General features: G+C 37.7%; 1 protein-coding gene across 1 annotated transcript; it reads left to right on the forward strand.

The window, feature by feature from the left end:
* The first annotated feature begins 6,974 nt into the window (after positions 1-6,974).
* Positions 6,975-12,540, forward strand: LOC141281370 (uncharacterized). The gene is given in 4 exon segments (XM_073813081.1): positions 6,975-7,009; positions 9,922-10,273; positions 10,627-10,820; positions 12,168-12,540. Coding segments are annotated over 4 exon segments (954 nt in total).
* The last annotated feature ends 11,366 nt before the right edge of the window (positions 12,541-23,906 follow it).

Below are 23,906 nucleotides of genomic sequence, written 5' to 3' on the forward strand. Positions count from 1 at the left end.
GTCTTTTGTTTCCTGTGTGATCAAATAATACCCTGAGCTAGATGAGTATTTTACACCAGGAAGTTGGGTTTCCCTCCAATCTGTTAAGTGTATTCCCTTCTTTACCATTGGTCCTAGATCTTTAGCTTGGTGTTGGGGGTGTACTAACAATGATATATGGGGTGATGCCTCTTCCCTCATTTTATACCATTGTTCCTGTTCGGGGGTAAGTTCTACAATACCTGCCACTCCCTCTTTGCCTATCATTATTCCTGCCCCAAAAATTTCCCACTGTTCTCCTGCAATGTTATCAAATTGTTCTTGGTACCAGTACTCTTGTGTTCTATCATAAAACAGAGTGACATGCAGTGGATCTATTAGCTGGGTGTATGGCGCTAATGACAATATCCAAGGTTCCCATTGAGAGTACAGATCGTTCAGGGTGTCCCCTGTGTCCCCCAGAAGCACCCTCCCCCAGTAAATGTCAGCTCCCTGTGGAGAGGTGTTTGCAGAAAGTAACCATTGTCCATGCGTTCTCATTGTGGTCATGATGGAACAGTTCATGGTGATACCATTTTTCATAGTTACTATAATCCCCTCCGGGCTGCATAGGATTTCAGCTCCAAGTTTCACTAGCAAGTCTCTTCCCAACAAATTTGTCGGTGAGGAATATGACAGCAGAAAAGAGTGAGTCAGTGATTGTTTTTTCATGCACTGCACTGTGAGTTCTTTGGAGAATGGCAGTCTAGTTATAGCCCCGGAAAACCCCCTTACTTCAGTGGTTTCGTCTGAAATAAGATTTTTTGGAAGTTCAAAGTTCAGTGTGGAGTATGTTGCCCCAGTATCCACCAGGAATTCAACAGGACGTGTGTTCACCTCCAAAGTCAGCAAGGGTTCCGCCCTAACCCTGCCAAGATCGCACCGTGGGCTGTGTCAGTACCACTCCCCTTCCCCTCCAGTGGACAAAGGGTACTGGTAGTGTGGTCGTGGTGCTTTCTCCACATTAGGGGCCATGTGTGTGTTAAGGCCTCTGCCCCGATATGATCTCTGTTGGGCTCCGTTAACAGGTTGCCGACACTCATGAAAGAAGTGTCCCGGACGACCACAACGGAAACACCCTGCCTGATACTGCACTCTTCCCCTCCCCCTATTGTAATCCCCACCCCTACCTCTATTGGAGTAATACATTGGTCTTTGGGTGGTTCTCTCCCATTTAACATTTGATGGGTCAACTTCCTGTTCTTTGTTATATCTTGGAGGGGCTTTCATCTCCTGAACTACCATTTGTATATCCTTCTTTTTCCCTTTTTCTTCATTTAATTTAGATCTTGCTTCCTGCAACTGTAATTTTAGCAACTGTTTTTTCAATTCCTCTACTTCCCCTACCTTTTCTTTTTCTTTTTCGTTCGCCCTAGACATGTGATGAAGGAAATGTCGTTCCCAAACCTCACATAAAGCACATGGTAAGTCGGGGTTGGCTTTAATTTCATCCTGTACCGATTTAGGAGTCCCTTCCAATACAGCAGCTCTGAACATTTGTTCCTGTATTCTATCTGAATGTGGATGAGCCCCTGTTTGCTCTTCCCACTCTCCTTTGCATCGACTCAGATATGCTGCTTCTGTTTCTCCCCTTTTGGAGAAAATTATATATTGTATAGGGTGCCTGCTGGTGCTGGGTACAGCTTTCGCAGTGCCTTTCCCCAATCTGATGCAACTCGACAGTATGGATAGTCATCATATAATCCTACCGTTCCTGCCTCTCGCTCAATTTCCGTAATCTGTCCTAGGGTCAGTACCTGTCCCAACAATGCTCTAAGGTCTCCGATTGCCAATGTATGCCCTTATGTCAAAGTTATTACCTTCCCTATCCATTTACCCCCACAACTCGTGATATGAGGTAGTTTTGCAAGGATAGCTCCCATGTCTGTGAATGACCATGGTTTGTATTCTACCTTTCCACTTGTCTCCACTAGGGGGCAGATATTAGGTACCCTACGAATGAGATGTAGTTCCCTACATTCCTGTTCATCTTCTTCCTGTTCTTTCTTTGGTGTCTGTATACTGTAGTTATATCTGCTCTCCTCTTTCATCCTCTTACCCACCTTCATTTCTCCTCTGATTTCAACTGGATATGTTCCCTGTTCTTCAACCTCTATCTGACTCCCAGTCTCGTCCACTGTTATGAATCTGCTACTCAATGTTTCTCCTGGGGTGCTTTGTGCTCCGGGTTGAAATGTCCTTTCCTGTACTACGCTATTCCATTGTTCCCTCAGTTCTTTCTCCAGAGCTGCCATCTTCTGTTCTGCCTGTGCCGCTTGCTCTCTATGTGTTCTCATCAATTCAGCTGTTTCTCTTGCTATTTCTCTCTCCTCTGTCTCGTTTTCTGTTATTAAATTTAATTTCCCTGATTTTATTTTCCAGCGATTTCCCTCCCGCTGCTCCATGTCCAACACACCCTTTTGTACTTCAAATACTGGCAACTGTGTATGGGGCGGGGCATATGGAGGTGGAGCAGTGGGTGGCAGTGCTGGATATATGGATGCTATTTCCCTCCCCTCCTGAATTTTGTTTGCTTCCTTCTCTTTAAGGTCACTCTTTTTTATTTCCACTTTCTTTTCTGTCTCTTGTCTCTCTCTATCCAACTGTACCAAAGCCACACAACTAACTGCCATACTATGCCACAAATGAAACTCTTCACGTAGTCTCTTCACTTCCTTGTCATGCTTCTTTCTAGCTAGAAACCCCACTTCCTTTTTGTCCTCTCTCTGAAACTTCCTGTGCGCTTCACTTTCTTGAACAATTACTTGCTCTTTCAAACTTGTCTTCGTCCTATCTTCGTAACCCTTAAGTTGTTTCCATTCTTCATACATTTCTTGCAATTTCTGAGTCTTTTTGAGCCTTTCTCTTTCTTCTAACCCACTCAAAAGCTGTTCTACGGCTGCCTCCCATTGCTCTTTAAGAGTCTTCATGTTATCTTCCACTAAAATATGTCTTACCCTGAATATCTCGTTTATTCTTCCTCTCAATGTTATTTGCTGTCAGTCCTTCTGTAAATACACAAAAATTCTCACAAAATTATTTTCTGTGTTTTCTTAGTCAAACGAACAACAATCACCTCTTCTTATTAAAATTAAAGTTCACTTTAATACTATTGCCAGACAATAAAATTCAGTATTGTTACTTCTTCTTGAAATGAAAATGTAATAGTATTCAACTCTTGCTTGATGACGGTTAAAAAGGATTCAAGATGTTGTCAAAACTTAAATCAAATTCAATCTGGCAATATGTAACTTCTGTCAGAATTCAAACTACATTCATTCTATAAAACTTGTCAAATTAGAAATTTAAAATCTCAAAAATGAAATGATATTTAGGACGTATTAAAAAACAACATCTATCAAAGTTAAAAAATGTAACAATATGTCATACTGGTTAAAGTTAAAAAATAAAATTTATCAAAATTAAAATGTAAGAATATGCAATGCTGGTTAAAGTAAAAAACAAAATTTATCAAAAATAAAAATTCAATATTGTGTAATACTTGTTAAAATTAGAAACTACACATAAGCTTTGCCAAAATTAAAAATGTAAGGGCCTTCAATACTGTACTTGTCAAAATTGAAAATAAAGTTCACATCAATAACATCTATTTCTTATCACTCGTTCAAATGTCAATTTCCATAAAACAACCAGCACTTCTCAAATCTCTTGCTGATCTCACTAATTTTCTAACGTTTTCCTGAAAGTTACAATATTCTTATTACGGCTCGAAACAATGCATCCAATACACGTCTCAATCAATTCACAGGCACCATATGCTTTTATGATAACCACGGCTTAATTTCAGACAAAGTCGGCTGAGTTTTATTAAACCCTGGTCCACTACTGCAATCGAAACTATTAAATGTCAGTAATCGTTTGAATCTCTCTACTTCTACACTTTTCGTCTATTATCTCTCTCGGACTGGGTTTGTTTCTCTTCCGTACGCCTTTTTCGGCTCTGACAATCTATATCATATAACTTCTTTCAGTTGTACTTTCTTCAAAATGAAAGTAAAACTACCAGCCCGTCACGGAAAGGAAGCAGAATGAGAGCACAGCTTCTAAAGTGAAACTAAATTACGCTCCGAGCTGAGAAGTTCACAGTTTTCTCTTCCTTATTCTTAAATCTTGTTAGAAATGAAACAATCTCTTCTTGTAATCAATTCACCGAGAACAATTATCCATTTCAATTTATTTTGAAATCAAGTATAAAGAAACTACTCTTTCTTCCCGAATCACACCCCGGAATAAAATAAGAAAATGGACATCCACGCTAAAATACAATAAACATAAAATATACTGCAGAAACGTCTACTCCTTTAAACATGAAATAACACTAGACAACTCCAGAGAATCACACATTCACATCAATAAAACAAAATAAAAACTGGATCCGTCTACGCTTGTACCGTGTAAATGAAATGATACTAAACAAAATTCCCCAAATACACACAACAGTAAAATACAATATACACAGGATATAAAATATGCTTTTCTACAAATTGAGTTAAAATTTGCTGACAGTAAATTGCAACCACAATAAATTTTTAAAGACGGAATCCGACGGCTTTTTAAAACTAGAAATTTTATTCCAACTGCACTTACAGTAAAACGATTAGTAATTGAACACATAAAAACTGAATTACGATTTTACTTATAATAAATCTAGACAATACTCAGATTTTAGGATGCTAAATTAAAATTTACTGATCATAAATCTGACTCAAAATAAAATGTCTTCGTAAAAATAGAAAATTGAATCAAAATTTAAGATATACAATTAAGTAAAAATCAATGACAATAAAATTGAATAAGAAAAATAGAAAATTTAATTAAAACCTAAGATATAAGATTAAGTAAAAACTTGTTAATAGGAAAAATAGAAAATTGAATAAAAATGTACTAATCGTGGAATTGAATAATGGCAAAAATATTTCGTAAAAAGATAACACTGAATTGCAATTCACTGGCAGCAAAAATCAATAAAAATATTTATCCAAAGAAGAAGTTGAATTAAAATATACTCACAGTAAAGCTGATAATATACCGGTAGCAAACAGCGCAAATAAACAGCACATTTAAAAATAAGCAGCCATTTCGTATAATCTTCAGCAAGTTTCAAATTCCTATTCTTTAGCACAACTTAACAATATTGCTTACAATAAAACTTTTTCAAATACCAATATTCTCTTCGTATTTTCGACTATTTCGTGGCTTTCTTACCACTTTCGCTTTCTCTTTATGCGGTCCAACCGCTGCGTTGCCCGTGGTCCCTGACCACTTTCTCGGGTATGAAACCCACTTAAATCTCTATGTATCGCGGTCCAACCGCTCTGTGTTCCCAGAACACTAAATCCTAATCTACTGTAGGCCTATTCTATTCCCGCGGTCCAACCGCAACGTGTTCCCAGAACACTAAGTCCTATTCTACTGTATTCTATTCCCGCGGTCCAACCGCAACGTGTTCCCAGAACACTAAATCCTATATTCTACTGTATTCTATTCCCGCGGTCCAACCGCAACGTGTTCCCAGAACACTAAATCCTATTCTACTGTATTCTATTCCCGCGGTCCAACCGCAACGTGTTCCCGGAACACGTATCAAATTTGTCCTACGTTAACAACGTGGTACGTGTCCACGTTCGGGTCCCGGACCTTAATTTTGGAATAACCCACAGAACACTCGTCAGTGCCGGGTTTCCAATTCTGCGTTCCAAACGCCTCCTGGTCCCGGACCAGTTATAACAATATTTCCTTTCTTTCGTTTCACAATTTTTATTTTATTTTATTTTAACCGAATAATTGTTATTTCCCTTTTTATTTTATTGACACATTTAATAGTTCATTTGAGATATATGAAATTTAGATAAAAATGACAATAATCATTGTATCATATCATTAATCATTCTTCACGACATTTAAATAAAGCAGAATTTTGATATAACAGGTATCTGCTTACCTTTCCTATTTTGCGCAAGTGGAATGTCGAGAAGAAAAATCAATGATGTCCAGTCCTCCTCATCACGTCGGGGTCACCAATTGTTGGACTTTAATTGTCCTGCATGTTCTTTGAATGAGGAGAATAGACACGTAATTCAAATCAAATTATTTTTAATAAGTATCTCAAATGAAATATTACAGAGCTCTGGGTCAACACTGTCCCTGTCTTTACACAACACCAATGCAGAGACAGATCCCCCGAGGAGCGGTTGATCTGATCTGCCTCTCCCTCTGACCCAAAAATATATATATGTGCAGTTGGGTGGGGGCCTGTTCGATGGAAGGTTTTACTTCTTTCTTAAAGGTTCACCAGACCCGTTCGATGGAAAGTTGTACTTCTGTTTTAGAAGTTCATCATGCTATATAAAACTATGACCGTTATTTCACCCTGTCGCCCCGACATCCTGTTTTTCTCCCCAGGTGTTTCTGCAAAGCAAAAGTTAAAAAACACACATACATACATACCGCAAAAACTCCAAGCCTGCTAAATTTGCACATGACATTTAAAAGTCAACTATCAAAACCCATATACAATGGAATCATATCTCTAAGTCTGCTAGACTAACTTTAGTACTATATGCTAAAGGTTAATACTCAAAGCTATTCTTAAAATCTTTATGATTAAAGGCAATGCAATCATTAATAATGCAATAATAAAATCATGATTATTCAAAGCACGGTTAATATTCATATTTCAAGGATATGCGGATGTGGGAATGTTCTAATTTTCCTTCACCTCGTAGTCACTGAAGATAAAGCTCTTATCGTTGGTGACTTTAATATACACGTTGATAACCCGACAGATACATTAGGATTAGCGTTTATAGATATTCTAAATTCTCTCAATATTAGACAAAACGTGACAGGGCCCACGCATACTCGTAGGCACACATTAGACTTAATTCTGTCACTCGGTCTCAATATTAATGAAATCGAGATATCACCTCAGAGCGATGCAGTTTCAGACCATTGCCTTGTCTCATACACGGTACTTCTAGATAGGATTACTCGATCCACAATATGCTACCGACTAGCCAGAACAATAATTTCTACCACTAAAGATAACTTTATTAGCACTCTTCCAGACCTGTCCCAAATGAAACATGTAGCAGATAATCCTGAAGATCCAGATATTGTAATAGAAAACCTGAACAGTATTTGTTCTAACACATTGGATGTCGTAGCTCCAATTCGAAAAAAGAGAATCAAAGAAAAAACGCCAGCTCCATGGTACGACCATCATACCGCAGCCCTTAAAAAGGCTGCTAGAAAAATGGAAAGAAACTATAGAAGCACAAAGTTAGAGGTATGGCGTGCAGCATGGAAAGAGAGTGTTAAACACTACAGACAGGCTATAAAAATTGCCAGATCTACGCATCTCAGCAATCTTATTAAAGAAAATCATAATAACCCTCGCTTCCTCTTTAGCACAGTTGCGAAACTGACTAGAAATAAAGAACAAACAGAACCCACTAATAAACTCCCACACAATAGTAACGACTTCATGAACTTCTTTACTAAGAAAATTATGATTATTAGGGAAAACATTGTAGGTACCCAAGCAGCCACCACTCTACCCAGTAATATATTTAACGCTAGCTTACCATACGAACATCTTGAGTCATTTAAACCTACTACAATAGAAGAGCTATCTAAATCAGTAGCGTCATCCAAATCATCATCCTGTATATTGGACCCTGTTCCCACAAAATTACTCAAAGAGGTATTCCCTGTAGTGTCTAACCCAGTACTAAATGTATTTAACTCATCACTAGAATTAGGCTACGTTCCAACAGCTTTCAAACTAGCAGTTATTAGACAGCTCATTAAAAAACCAAAACTTGACCAGGGAGATCTAAATAACTTTAGACCAATCTCAAATCTCCCTTTTCTTTCCAAAATATTAGAAAAAGTAGTGGCAAGCCAGCTACGTACATTCTTAGCAAATAATAGTACGTATGAAAAGTTCCAATCAGGATTCAGGCCCCACCATAGCTCAGAGACAGCGCTGCTTAAAGTTACAAATGACCTTCTCCTAACATCCGATCGTGGCGAAATATCACTCCTTATATTATTAGACCTTAGTGCAGCCTTTGACACAATAGATCACACAATCTTACTTAATAGGCTAGAAAACTATGTTGGCATCAAGCGCTAGCCTGGTTCAGATCGTATCTAACCAATCGCTATCACTTTGTTTATGTAAATGAGGAGGAGTCACATCACTCCCTGGTTAAATACGGCGTACCGCAGGGATCAGTTTTAGGTCCTATCCTGTTCTCGTTATACAGTCTTGTTCAAAATAATAGCAGTACAATGTGACTAACCAGAATAATCAAGGTTTTTAGTATATTTTTTATTGCTACGTGGCAAACAAGTTACCAGTAGGTTCAGTAGATTCTCAGAAAACAAACAAGACCCAGCATTCATGATATGCACGCTCTTAAGGCTGTGCAATTGGGCAATTAGTTGAAAGGGGTGTGTTCAAAAAAATAGCAGTGTCTACCTTTGACTGTACAAACTCAAAACTATTTTGTACAAACTTTTTTTTTTCTGGGATTTAGCAATCCTGTGAATCACTAAACTAATATTTAGTTGTATGACCACAGTTTTTTAAAACTGCTTGACATCTGTGTGGCATGGAGTCAACCAACTTGTGGCACCTCTCAGCTGTTATTCCACTCCATGATTCTTTAACAATTCATTCACATTTCTTGGTTTTGCTTCAGAAACAGCATTTTTGATATCACCCCACAAGTTCTCAATTGGATTAAGGTCTGGAGATTGGGCTGGCCACTCCATAACATTAATTTTGTTGGTTTGGAACCAAGACTTTGCCCGTTTACTAGTGTGTTTTGGGTCATTGTCTTGTTGAAACAACCATTTCAAGGGCATGTCCTCTTCAGCATAGGGCAACATGACCTCTTCAAGTATTTTAACATATGCAAACTGATCCATGATCCCTGGTATGCAATAAATAGGCCCAACACCATAGTAGGAGAAACATGCCCATATCATGATGCTTGAACCTCCATGCTTCACTGTCTTCGATGTGTACTGTAGCTTGAATTCAGAGTTTGGGGGTCGTCTCACAAACTGCCTGTGGCCCTTGGACCCAAAAAGAACAATTTTACTCTCATCAGTCCACAAAATGTTCCTCCATTTCTCTTTAGGCCAGTTGATGTGTTCTTTGGCAAATTGTAACCTCTTCTGCACATGCCTTTTTTTAACAGAGGGACTTTGCGGGGGATTCTTGAAAATAGATTAGCTTCACACAGACGTCTTCTAACTGTCACAGTACTTACAGGTAACTCCAGACTGTCTTTGATCATCCTGGAGGTGATCATTGGCTGAGCCTTTGCCATTCTGGTTATTCTTCTATCCATTTTGATGGTTGTCTTCCGTTTTCTTCCACGTCTCTCTGATTTTGCTCTCCATTTTAAGGCATTGGAGATCATTTTAGCTGAACAGCCTATCATTTTTTGCACCTCTTTATAGGTTTTCCCCTCTCCAATCAACTTTTTAATCAAAGTACGCTGTTCTTCTGAACAATGTCTTGAACGACCCATTTTCATCAGCTTTCAAATGCATGTTCAACAAGTGTTGGCTTCATCCTTAAATAGGGGCCACCTGATTCACACCTGTTTCTTCACAAAATTGATTTCTCAGTGATTAAATGCCACACTGCTATTTTTTGAACACACCTGTTTCAACTAATTGAACTAATTGCCCAATTGCACAGCCTCAAGAGCTTGCATATCATGACTGCTGGGTCTCATTTGTTTTCTGAGAATCTACTGAACCTACTGGTAACTTGTTTGCCACGTAGCAATAAAAAAATATACTAAAAACCTTGATTGTTCTGGTTAGTCACATTGTACTGCTATTATTTTGAACAAGACTGTATATGTTACCTCTGGGAGATATTATCAGGAATCATAACATACAGTTTCACTGCTACGCAGATGACACACAGCTTTACATCTCCTCACATCCTAGCGAAACACACAATTTTTCTAAGCTATCAGACTGCATCAGCGATATAAGTGACTGGATGGCACATAACTTTCTTATGCTAAACTCCAATAAGACAGAGATACTTGTTATCGAACCGAATCGCTACAAATATAATATGACAGACTACAAGTTGCCCATAGATGGCTGCACTGTGGTGCCAACCTCCACGGTTAAGAATTTAGGTGTGATGTTCGACAGAAATTTATCCTTCGACAGCCATATCTCCAATGTCTGCCGCACAGCTAGGCATGGGCCGGTATAAGATTCTGGCGGTATGATAACCTTTAGCAAAAATACCACGGTTTCACGGTGTTGCGGTTTTGCCATTGCACCACTAAAATGTGTTATTTTCAAAAGCCAGGTACAATAAAGCCTTTAAATTATAATATGCTTTCAACACATATAATATTTTCGTAATGTATATTAAATGTAAACATCAAATCAATCACATGACTTCATGATTTAATGAATTTTGTATAAGCACAGCTCATACCTTGGAGACGGTATCACAGAACATTTTAGTGGTTTTGAAACCTTGACTGTTTTAAACCTCGGTATACCTTGAAACCGGTAATCGGCCCATGCCTACGCACAGCATTCTTCCACCTTAGAAATATCTCAAAAATACGCCATATGTTGTCTGCATCAGATGCAGAGAAGCTTATCCACGCTTTTATGACCTCTAGAATAGACTATTGTAACTCGTTACTCGGAGGATGCCATGCAAATCAGGTAAACAAGCTTCAGCTAGTTCAAAACGCTTCTGCAAGAGTTCTTACGATGTTTTTGGCGTCTTCTCCTGGTCCTGTAATTGGTATACAATATAGACCCGTTTGCCACTGAACCTGCATTAACAACGACAGTGGGGCTTTAGGCCTTAGTCAAACGGGTCGTCAGGTTTCATTTTCTCTTAAAGATCGGAAGGTGACCCTTATTTACCATATATACCCTCGCATTGGGCCCCCAATTTGCTAAATCTTATGAATAGTATGCCATACAGACCCGTTTGCCACTGAACCTGCATTAACGACGACAGTGGGGCCTCCAGCCTTAGTCAAACGGGTTGGTATGTATGGTCGGGTTGCGTTTTTCGTGCTTTCGTGTGTCTTGTGAATAGTATGCCATACAGACCCGTTTGCCACTGAACCTGCATTAACGACGACAGTGGGGCCTCCAGCCTTAGTCAAACGGGTTGGCACGGGTTGCGATTTTGGCGCTATCGTAAGTCTTATGAATAGTATGCCATACAGACCCGTTTGCCACTGAACCTGCATTAACGACGACAGTGGGGCTTCCGGCCTTAGTCAAACGGGTTAACACGTATGGTCGGGTTGCGATGTTTTTGGCGTCTTCTCCTGGTCCTGTAAATGGTATACAATATAGACCCGTTTGCCACTGAACCTGCATTAACGACGACAGTGGGGCTTTAGGCCTTAGTCAAACGGGTCGTCAGGTTTCATTTTCTCTTAAAGATCGGAAGGTGACCCTTATTTACCATATATACCCTCGCATTGGGCCCCCAATTTGCTAAATCCTCAACTGTGGATAACATAATTATGCCGCAATATTTAGTCTGTCTGGAACTAAGCTGAGTTAAACCACATCACTGTGTGACACTTCAATACATATGAACGGCTGCTACGCTAATACGATTTTGTTTTTCTCTCCCTGTCTCGTCCTCGACCCGAGGACGAGACAAACAGACCCAGTCCTGGTAGATGTGAAAGTCGGCACACCTCTGATCTACTGGCCGTCCTTCAACGTTATGCCCAGCTGATACCTGACCAACGATCACCGGCAGAACCGCTTAATCTCCGCTAAATCTCCATTTCCGTTCTCCCAAGGGTTTTTCCCTCCTAGGACTTATTTTTCCTCGGATAAAAGCCCGGGGGTTTTTTTTCTCCTAGGGGGTTTTTCACCCCGGGGAGGCAGCCTTTTTGGGCTTTACCTAGCTTCCTCTTCTATACGTTGCTTTAGTAATACGTGCATTTATAATATTGAGTCATAGCCGCAGCAAATTTAACTGCTCATGCTATCATGTATTCTGTTGTGCTATCTGTCGTTTTCTGTGCTTTTCACTGCTTCTATTTATGTAAAGCTGCTTTGAAACAATTGACTTTTGTGAAAAGCGCTATATAAATAAAATTGAATTGAAAAAATGACCGCATAAGCCCAATTCTGGCATCTTTACACTGGCTACCAGTTAAATATCGTATACAATTTAAAATATTACTAATCACCTACAAAGCCTTAAATGGCCTAGCACCCTCATATCTTAGAGAATTATTATCAGAATACAATCCATCACGTGCATTGCGGTCACAAAATTCTGGCCTCTTTATTATCCCTAAAATATCAAAAGTGTCTAAAGGTGGCAGATCCTTTTCCTACTTAGCCCCTAAGCTATGGAATGATTTACCAACCGACGTCCGAAAATCACAGACAGTAGATAACTTTAAATCTAGACTTAAAACTTTTCTCTTTAACAAGGCATTCGCATAGTTTGTTTTAGCAATAGTACTTATCTCCCAATAGCTAGCTTGTACAACCTAATAAATAAATAAATTAATGAATAAATTAAAATCTTTTTTTCGTCAACACTCCAAAGCATGGTAAATGTCATTAATACTCTTTAGTAATATGCTGAAACTTTGAATTGGTTGTCGATTGAGTCTTAATTGCCAAATATGGTCGGTTTGCAATTTTGGCCTTTTCCCATGGCCTTAAAAATAGTATGTCATACAGAACCGTTTGCCACTGTACGTTAGTTTTAACGACGGCAGTGGGGCCTCTGGCCTTAGTCAAACGAGTTCTGTTTCTGTTTCTAAAATCATCAACTATATGTAATTCACTTATCTCCCAATAGCTAGCAATAAGACAAACAGATCCAGATCCAGTTCCGGTAAATGTGAAAGTCGGCACACCTCTGATCTACTGGCTGTTCTTCAACGTGATGTCCAGCTGATGCCTGACCAAAGACCACCGGCAGAACCCGCTTAATCTCCGCTTAATCTCCTTCCGTTTCAATGTGTATATATATATCTCCCAAGGGTTTTTTCCTCCTTGGACTTTTTTTTACTTCCCCGGCTAAAATTCCGGGGTTTTTTTTCTCCTAGGGGGTTTTTCAACCCGGGGAGGCAGCCTTTTTGGGCTTAACTTCTATACGTTACATTAGTAATACGTTTGCTTATAATGTTGATTTATAGCCGCAACAAATTTAGCTGCTTGTGCTATCGTGTATTATGTTATGCTATCTGTCGATTTTCTGTGCTTTTCACTACATCTATTATGCAAAGCTGCTTTGATACAATTACCAAATTGTGAAAAGCGCTATATAAATCAAATTGAATTGAATTGAATTGAACTTTGCTTCATTTAAAGCAAAGATTCAGCAGTCTGCTTTGTAAGTGAAACCACAGAATTATATATTTTTAAAAAATCTGTGAAAATAAGATAAGCTATCATCATTTTTCTTTTTCTCTCAACTCTGTACTTCTATTCCTTGATAGATGATGAGTCTACATCAGCATCAGCAAAAGCAGTGAAGTCATTGAAGATATTCAGTCATAATTCCTGGCCAGCAGAGCAACGAGAGCTGACAGACTATGGTGCAGAGGAGCTGGACTTCCTGCTAGACCACTTTTCCTCTGTCTTAACAAGGTTAGTGACTCTCTTTAAATAAAGATATAAAAAGTATAACACAGAGCAACATTTCAAACATCTAATTTCCTTAACCTAGATTGTTTGGTCAGTTTCTCCTTTCACTCTTTTCAGAAATGGCTGTGATTCCAATCTGGCTAAAGAGGAGTATCAATCCATGAAGACATTCATTTTTAGGAACTACATGGACAAGTCTTACCATGCCTTATGGGGGATGATGGTAACTAAGTTGCCATTCTGCTCTGATTACAATGTACCCCATTATGATCATATCCTTGTTAAGTTAGTAATTATTACTCTTTTATTAAATAAAAAACCTACACTAATGATCCATTCTTTGTAGAACATCCTACATCTTGTTCACATGCTGGTCCTCCCGGTCTCCTCTGCTATATGTGAAAGGGGATTTTAAATCTGATGTCAGGGGGTCCCTGCATGTAGACACTGTGGAGGACTTGATTCAAATTAGCATGCAGGGACCTAGTTTACAAGAGTTTGATGCCAAGGAAGCTGTCCAAACATGGTTCAGTTAGGGTAAAGGGTTTAGGAGGCCAAATTACAAGGGCTGGCCTTCAGAGCCTCCTAGTGGAACACAGGAGGATCTGCTCTAAGGGTGATTGAGTAAAGGCTCGAGTTTTTGTTTACTATTTGTACTGTCATGACAGCGATGGTGCTGTCAGTTTACCTTGTTGTTGCATCTTCAAAAGTGCAGAATAAAATGTGACACTGAATTTGAAACAGCACATTGTAATTTCTGCATCTGTTGTTAAAGTATTTATTAGTAATACAGTGGAAATTAGTAGATTTGGTTAGCATGTTGATTTATGGTGTGCGCCCCTAAATTTTCTGGTTGTGCCCCTAAAATTTTCAGTTGGGGGCCACTGTGCTCCTAGTGAAAAAAGTTAGTCGGGAGCCCTGCTCAACCTCAATTATTTCTACTGTTACAACAAAAAAACACAATGGTAGAAATAGAAAAAAGGTCACACAATAGAACTTTACGCATGCCTGTTTAAAGTAAATTATTACTAATCAAGAAAATTTCTTAATATTACATTAACTTTTTCTGTCTTTGATTATGTATGAAAATAAAGCCTGAATTGTAATCTAAAATATAGGTAACACCAGTGACAAAAAAGCAGCACAAGCATTTTTTATGTAATGTAGTAAAAATATAAAAATACATTAAGCTGTTATTTAAGTTGATTTATAATATTGTAAGAGGTTATCTATTATCTGACTATAAGTTTTGGTATAAAAAAGTTAAAAAGTTGTCTGTTCAAAAAGCCACCATTTTTATAGAATGACCCACAAAAGTAATCCACATGACTCCTGGTGACATAATGACGTCTTATGAAGCCAATCGATTTAGTTTTTGTAAGAAATTATATGTTGTTTACAACATAATTAGCACTAATGCAGAGTCTCTGCCAAAAATGATTGAGATCTTTTTTTTTTTGGAGTTTTTTTGGCGACCTCTCACTGCTCTCACTGCAAAGCTGGAGGGTAAGTGCACTTCTTAGATACACATACACAGGAATGTTGAACAGGAAGTGCACTCTTCCCCTTCTGCTCTATAGGTGGCAGTGAGAGGCTGGTTTGCCAACTGCATCTACATTTACATTAATGATGTTGAGCAGACTATGGTGCATGCTGCTGGTGTCACCTGCTGACGTAGGTGCCAATGTTTATTTCCGCCTTTTTATTCAAGCCATTATGCAAAACATTGAAAACAATACTTAAACAGCCCATATAAATGTGCTAAATATGTACCAGCGTATTCTGTGTCTGTATGCTGGCAGGTGACATCAGTAGCATACACCGATGTCTGTTTGTGAGAACAAATTGTTTAATAAAATCATTTGTTTGGTTTTCTTTGCACACAGAAGTGTTCTTGTCACTTCACAATATTATTATTGAAAGACTGATGGAACATGGACCTTTTTGGCAATGTCTTTTCTGGGGAAAAGAATTGTGAAGTCAATGGGACAGTGACAAGCCTCCTGGCTTTCATCAAAAATATCTAAAAATGTGTTCTGAAGACAATCAGAGCACTAACCCTTTTCAGAATATTTTGTATTCCCCAAACGCCTTATGAAAGTTATTTTTAATTTATTTATTTATTGAGGTTTAAAAATACTTGAAAATTCTGACAAACTGTGCTTTCTTACCAAAAACAAAAAGAATTATCATCTTCCACTATTTCACACCTGTAAGCAAAGGTGGGTTGAGTACCCAAAATCTGTACTCAAGTAAAAGTACAAGTACTTATACAAAAAAATTACTCAAGTAAAAGTATCAAATCTAATTATTTACTTGAGTAAGAGTAAAAAAGTATTAGATGAAAAATCTACTCAAGTACTTAGTTACTTGTTACTTCCGATCTGATGGAAAAGAAGCGTAAAAACACTGAATTTCAGACTACATGGAGGGTTTTTACAAACCTCTCCTTGAAAGTCTCATTGTTCTGCTTACATACTGCTTATAAACCTAGGTTAAAGTAAAGCAGCCTATCTCAGTCCTGCAACATCACATAACGTGTCTTCAAAAAAATTTGACATTTAACAGTGTCTTTATTTTCACGTTCACACAACAATCTTGGCAGCATCTGCCTTTAAACAAGCTAACAGTAAACAAAAAAAATGTGTGTGTCTGTTTATTATCATGTTTTTATATGAATAGCTTATTTTCATTGCCATTAAAGTGTAATTACTCAACATAAGCAGCTTGACAAAATGCTTATTTTAGAATTTCAAATGGAACTATTGTTTTTGCAAATCAACTCTACATTTATTATAATATATAATACATGTTTCTTTAAAAACATACTTTATTCTTTTATTTTCATAAGTATATAGATTCTTTACGAAGGAATTAAATAAAATCCAGCTTTGATTCGTATGTTTTTTCTACACTTAAGTAAGGTGTCCAGTTACGTGTAGGGGAGAACAGGGGCGAAAGTAAAATTTTTCAGAAAAACTTAATTTTAAAAGATAATGTTTTAGACACAGATATATTTTGCTGTGGTCAGTAACTCACAGGTGTGGTCTATCAATACCAGGTGGAATTTTGAACAAATGTAAAATGACTAGTATAATTTCACTTTGAACATAAGTGTGGTGAATCGTTACTTTTTAACACTCTGGGGTCGGCTGCGGCGCGGGCGCCGCAAACTCTTTATTTTTCGATCACTCCCCAAAGAGACTTAGATAACTCTGCTGATTTTTGACATACAGATATGATTTATACATCATTTAAAACGTTAAATTGTCTAGTTTTTTTCTGTCCACTCCCAATAAAAACAGCATGTTGTGCTTTTCGCAAAATTAAGAAAATAAACATGATGCGCGTTTTGTTCTCTCTCCCTCAGTGAAGTCCTTTCAGAAACACGTCAGAAAAATTAACTGTAACTTAACGAATATTTGTCATATAAACAAAAGATAAATGTCTACATAATGCTTGGAATGTCTGCTTTTGGAAGATGTAAGTGAAAACGAAAACAAATATTGTAATTCGTTGTTAACTGTATTAGAAGAGAGAGATGTACCGTCTTTCTTCTGTTGCTTCATTATCTATAATGAGCCACGCCCCGCTCCATTGAAGAAAAGAGCAGAGATCATCCATATTCATTAGTCAACCCCACAGTCAATGGACATTCCGTCTCTGCAGCCATTCACTGCTGTGTTGAGTTTTAATCCGAGTGCTGGAAACATGACATCTACTTGTTTACTCGTGACTGTAACTAAAGTTATCTCCAGACGCGAGTGTGACTCGATCGACGTCCAAACGCACACACAAACACACAATGCCTCATATTTGAAGCGCTTTGTGTTATCATTATAAAAGATGCGATTGCACACATCACATACTTGTTTACTCGCGCCTAAATCTCCAGACAGACGCGAGTGTGTGTGCTTCGTCAGTGTGACGGGATCGATGTCCGACATATAAATCCTTATTTACTTGCGGATGTGTGTCAGTATCTCCAGACGCGAGTGTTTTCTTTGTCTTCCGTCAAACAGCTGAGGCGACGGGAACGCACATACACAAACACGCGAGTCAGGAAACTCGACGCGCTTTTTGATATTCTTATAAAATACGAGATTGCAAACAGTACAATCCTTATTTAGTTGCGTCTAAGCGCATATCTCCGTACAGCAAGTTTATTAAACACAGGATCACTCGCATGTGCACACATCCACTGCTTTCATGATCAACACGTGAGGTAATGGCGGCGGCTGTAAACAAACATTGATAAGTTTATCACGCGTGTCCCTGGTTGTGTTTCTACTATAATGATTACAAAAACACAAATAGGAGTCCAGACAACGATAGGCAGTTGTTCTTTTGAGCTTTTTACTGCACAAAAGTAAACCTCTCGCTGGCCAACCAAACACAAACCCTGTGTTCACTTTATGATGGCCAAACAGTACCTTTACCATGATTAGGCTACTATGGTTTTTAAAAGGTAACTTATACTTGTGATATTATTAGAAAATATTTCAATAGAAATATATATATATATATATAATGTGTGTGTGTGTGTGTGTGTGTGTCTGTGTACCTGGTAATTATCACGTTGTGGGGACCAATTGTCCCCACAAAGATAGGAATACCAGTGTTTTTGTGACCTTGTGGGGACATTTTGATGTCCCCATGAGGAAACAAGCTTATAAATCAAACAAGATGATGTTTATTGAAAATCTAAGGTACAAGAAAGGTTTCTGTGATGGTTGGGGTTAGGGAATGGGGTAGGTAAGGGGAATAGAATATACAGTTTGTATGGTATAAAATACATTACGTCTATTGAATGTCCCCACAAAACATGGAAACCAGAATGTGTGTGTGTGTGTGTGTGTGTGTGTGTTTACATTATATTGAAAAGTAAACCTTATCATGGTTTTACTACAGAGAAAGTTACATTCCTGTTGAACATCCCCACAAGGCTTATTATGTGGCTCATTATTCAACTCTTTTGTCTCTCAGCTGTCAATCACTGATTATTCAGGAGCTTTCCCGCCTCCAGGCATACAGCCTTTCCCAAGCAAAAGTGTCTTAGAAATTGTAAATCAATGTATTGCTTTATGTGATTGAGTAGGCCATATGATTTTCACATCATTTTGAAGAAAAAACTCTAGACTACTAGATCCTATTTTGAAAAGTCTTGGGAAAACATGTTTAGAATGAGTTTTGTGGTGTTATATCAGTGACTTAAAAATTTTGCTTTTTCAAAAACCACGCATAAACATTTTTCTCTCAAAAATACAAACATGTACATACATGTTGATTATATGATATTGTAGCCCAGTTTGTGATGAACACAGTGTTATGAGACTTTTGCCATTAATATGTTTTCAAGCAACTGAAAAAAGCACAAATGTCAGTGCATGTCAAAACTTCCCCAGGGCCCTAAAAACCCCTTAGACTCCAGAGGGTTAAACACAACAAAACAAGATAGATTTTCGTGTTACACTTGTTTTTATTAATTATACATGACTATGACCTCTTTAATATGTAATTGCAAACATATTTTGTAATTTATCTTTGTAAAAAATAATTAAATTACATTTTCATTTTAAATGTCAGTTTTATCAAATGTTTCAAAAGCATCCAACAGTGCAAACTTAAATTCAACAGTTTAAACACTATGAAAATTAAATAAAATAAAATTAGAATAATATACTGTAAATGGGACAAAAGTAAGTGTTACTTTCGTCCCGACAGGATCTCCTCACATTTAAACCCGATTTACTTTTATTTTGAAAAACTCTTGAAGTCAAACTTCAGGATGTGTTAGAGCACTAAATAACCTGTAGATTGATGAAACGAGAAACACAACGCGTTATAAGAAAACAATGACCGCTTTTGGAATTTACTTATGGTTGAAAACACCTTACTGGATCTACACGCGGAAAACTGTGAGTAAATAACACAAATTTGTCAGCTCTGTCAAGGGTGTAAAGATGCTGTTTGGGATGCAAATGTTATCAGTCCTCTGAGAAAATCGCTTTGTTACTTTCGTCCCGTGTTACTTTTGCCCCGGTTCTTCCATATTATTAATGCAAGACGTAACATTATGCTGTTCAATTTGTTTAGCTTTGTGGGGAAATGATATGGAAATGTACAGATTTGAGTGTTGTTTGTAAGGTTAGACTAATTTTCATTGCTTGTACAAGAGCGCATATGACGAAAACACTCGGACAGTGTGTGACATAGTATTATAACGTAAAAGTGCCCATGCCAAATGGCCAACAGTGACACTTACCCGTGTTGTTTGGAGATTGAATTCCTTTACGTTGAGATGTCAGTTCGTTTTGGTGCACAAAGCATGCATCGCATTATGAAACTATTCTTTTTGACCTTTTGTAGTGTAAACATAGACCGAACTTGAGGCCACGCGTAATCTGCCTCTGATAGATTGCATAGGTCATCCTCCGCTTCAGTTATCTCCTTTCATCTACGCGCGCTAAAGGGTGATACGTAGCCACCTCTCGCAATGCACGCAGCCTCTCTAACGTCTCGCGAGACTTTCGAACAAGCCATATAAACTTATAATAGTTTCATTAATTATGCGACAGTAGCGCAGTAACGCCATCGAATGTAGCGAAGTAAAAGTACAGTTTTTTCACTAGAACTATACTTGAGTAAGAGTAAAAAGTACCCATTTTTAAATTTACTCTAAAAGTACTAGTTTCCCAAAAAAATTACTCAAGTAAATGTAACGGAGTAAATGTAATTCGTTACTACCCACCTCTGCCTGTAAGCAATATTGTACAGTAAGTTTCATGTTTACAACTCTTCTGCTTTTACCATGGAGAACTTAGTAAAGTTATTAAACAACATGGTGGACAACTGTTTGAAAACAAAGAGTGATTAAAATGTATTGCTTTACTACCAGTACATGTATGAGTGTGCCTGCCCGGACAGCACAAGCCTCATCGACGTCGACCCAAGATGTAAAAATGTAAAATGTATTGGCCAGGTATTGACAGATACCTTTAGTCAGTCGCCTCTATTTCTAGGTAATCAAATAAAGCAATTTATTTTATAACAGCTTAGGGGCGTTGTTAGGCACTGTAACCCCATTATAAAACGGTTACTTCATATGCATAGCAGGGTTTCACAAAATGAAACACAAAAAAGTTGTAATTATATTAGTACAAATATTACTCTTCCGCCAAACAAAGTAGTTCCTCAGAATCAAGTGTGGCTGCAACAGAGCGCAATTCTCAAGCAACACAGATGCAGCAAAGACACAATGAAAATATGATTAAAGAATGTGGTGTTTATTTTTATAAATCAACATTCATCTAAAATATACGTTAACATGTATATCGTGCAACTGTTGAAGTGATGATCAAATATGCTTGGAAGCATGCTACTCTTTCCCCGTCAGCGTTTTTTTTTTAAGTTGCCACCCAGTTTTAGTTTATTGCCTTACAGAAAAATTATCTTCTTTAAATAAACATTAAATATCAAATGAAAGAAAAGACCATCCGCTTTCCAACAACAACAACAACAACAAAACGTTTCATCCTACCTTCATTTGTTCTCTTATCAGTTATCACCTCTCAAATTTCCAGCTAAAAGCGGAGATAATTCCATTTTTGTGAAGAACTTTGTAAGAGATCAGATTCAGAGCCATCAAAACTTACACGTCACGTTAAATCCACCACAACGCTGTTGTGTCGAGTGAACGAGTCAGTGTTTAAGTTGGGTAAGATTGCCATCTAGTGGATAATAGCAAAAATATCAATTTAAGACAAAAACAACTCAGAGAATGTTTTCTCTTTATTGACGAAATGACTCAACAATATATATTGACATTTATCTGGATATGGCCATAATTGTGCAAATGTAGAAAAATAAAATTATTAAAGACTGTGGTGTTTATTTTCATAAATCAGTACGCAGCAACAGTGGCGCAGTGATACTTGAAATGCGGTCCAAGGTTATTTTCGTAAACGAAAACTGAAACTATCGGCTAAAAACATTTTCGTTAACTGAAATAAAATTAGAAATTCATAATAAATGAAAAACTAAAACTAAACGAAACTAGCAACAGTTATTAAAAAACTAACTGAAATAAAATAATAATTATCAAAAATAAGTATTCGTTTTCATAATTAATAAGCTCTCATCCCGTGGCGGAAAATCTGACGTGGTTTAGTTTAAAACAAAACAGGACCCCTTAATCGCCTATGTCACTGTGACGTCACCACTTTAGCTGGAGGCAAAAAAATAAGGAAGAACTCATAACAGGCGCGCTAAAAGTTGAGGTTTTGACTTTAAAATGTCGTCTTGAGGTGTTTTTTGGCTACCAAAATAGAAGGAACAGCACTTTTGTTGAAAAACTAAAATTTTACCGGGTCCCGGAGGACATTCCTTCACAGAAAAAACATTAACGAAGACGGACGGACAGTGTTGAATGGATGGAGACGATCATAAATGATGCTTGTGTTTGCAGTGCACACTTCATATCAGGTAAAATAATCTATGCATATGTACTGGTGTGTTGGTTTATCTAGTACAAATCAGCAAGTTTCTGTTTTTATATACAAACATACAGCGATAGATGTGTGTGCCATCCTTTGAATGGTCTCTTAAAGTCTCATAAATAAACAATGTTTTCAATGAGAACAAGATACAAGAACTAACTGTTACAGAGTTAATTTACAAAATTAGCTGTCACGGTCCCGCAGAGTCAGTGACTGTATATATTCAGCCAGTTCCGAACATTCTTCTGCATGCATGTTTAATAAATTACTCCTAAAACGTGCTAGCTTACGTTTGTCAGCATTGCGTCTGCGCCTCTTTTTGTCTCCAGCTAAGCCCCGCCCACCCGGAGACGTTGCAATGTTTACAAACTTTTAATGGGTTTTTATCTGTAGATAGGTTAGCTGAGGCTGACAGCAACATCAGTTAACTGATAAATATGTCAGACAGTCTGTTGCTGTTAGCTACTAAACTATAATTACTAAAACTATAACTGAAACTAAATAAAATAGAAACTAAATAGAAATGTGTTTGCAAAATAAAAACTAAACTAAAACTAACAAAACCATTCATGAAACTAACTAAAACTAAACTTAAATTTAAAACTGTTATAGACTTAGCTATGTTTTATGGTTGACCTGTAGGGGGCAACCATTTGCACTTTGACTTGGTTTAAATATGGCAAAGAAGATGCTAATGTTAGATTTAATTCACCTGTGAGCCTGTGCCATGTATGTGTATTGTTGGTTGCTGGTTCTTCCTGAGTAAAATCCTTCAGCTTGAATACATCGGTCTACTTCAAGTTATTACATTTCGGCGACGAGGATAAAAGCAAGGAAAAGGAAGTTTTGAAAAGGTGAAAAAGCTGGATCCGTACAAGTGGGAGCTTTGGAAAAGAAGATGGCCAACATGGTAGGAACAGTCACACCATTTGATAGTCAGTCGCAGTCTTGGGAAGAGTATATTGAAATTTTGCAACATTTCTTCGAGGCAAATGAGATTACAGAAGCAGCCAAGCAAAAAGCTATACTGTTGAGTACTGTAGGAAATCAAACATACAGTCTACTGAGAAATTTATTGAGTCCAGTTAAACCAGGAACAAAAACTTTTGGAGAATTAGTGGATTTACTGAAATAACATTTCAATCCAAAACCCAGTGAGATTGTACAACAATTTAAATTCAATTCAAGATCAAGAGATGAGGGGGAAAGTGTTCTTGAGTATGTGGCAGTATTAAGGAAATTGGCTCATGATTGTAATTATGGAGCAAAATTAACAGAGATGCTGCGGGATAGACTGGTATGTGGAATAAATGATGACCGTATTCAACGTAGACTGCTGGCAGAATCCGAGTTAACGTTTGAGAAGGCGTTGAAAATAGCTCAAGCATTGGAAACAGCCAATAAAGATGTAAAGGATTTGCAAGCTCAACGTTCAGAAACATCGATTTCAATGAGAGTGCACAAGACATCAGTAAAACAAGAAAGTCAAGGTAGAGCATGTTACAGATGTGGGAATTTGCAACATTTGGCCAATGAGTGTAGATTTATTTCAGAGAAATGTCACAAATGTGGGAAACAAGGACATATAATGAAAGTATGTAGATCAAAAAGTTCCATCAGAGAAACCACCTTTCAAGGGGGAGAAAGGCGCATGCAAGTTGCAGCCAGAAGAGAACGGAGATCGCATTATGTCAGTAGTAGAGATGAAAAAAG

Source organism: Paramisgurnus dabryanus, chromosome 22 (genome assembly GCF_030506205.2).
Source record: "Paramisgurnus dabryanus chromosome 22, PD_genome_1.1, whole genome shotgun sequence".
Taxonomy (NCBI): Eukaryota; Metazoa; Chordata; class Actinopteri; order Cypriniformes; family Cobitidae; genus Paramisgurnus; species Paramisgurnus dabryanus.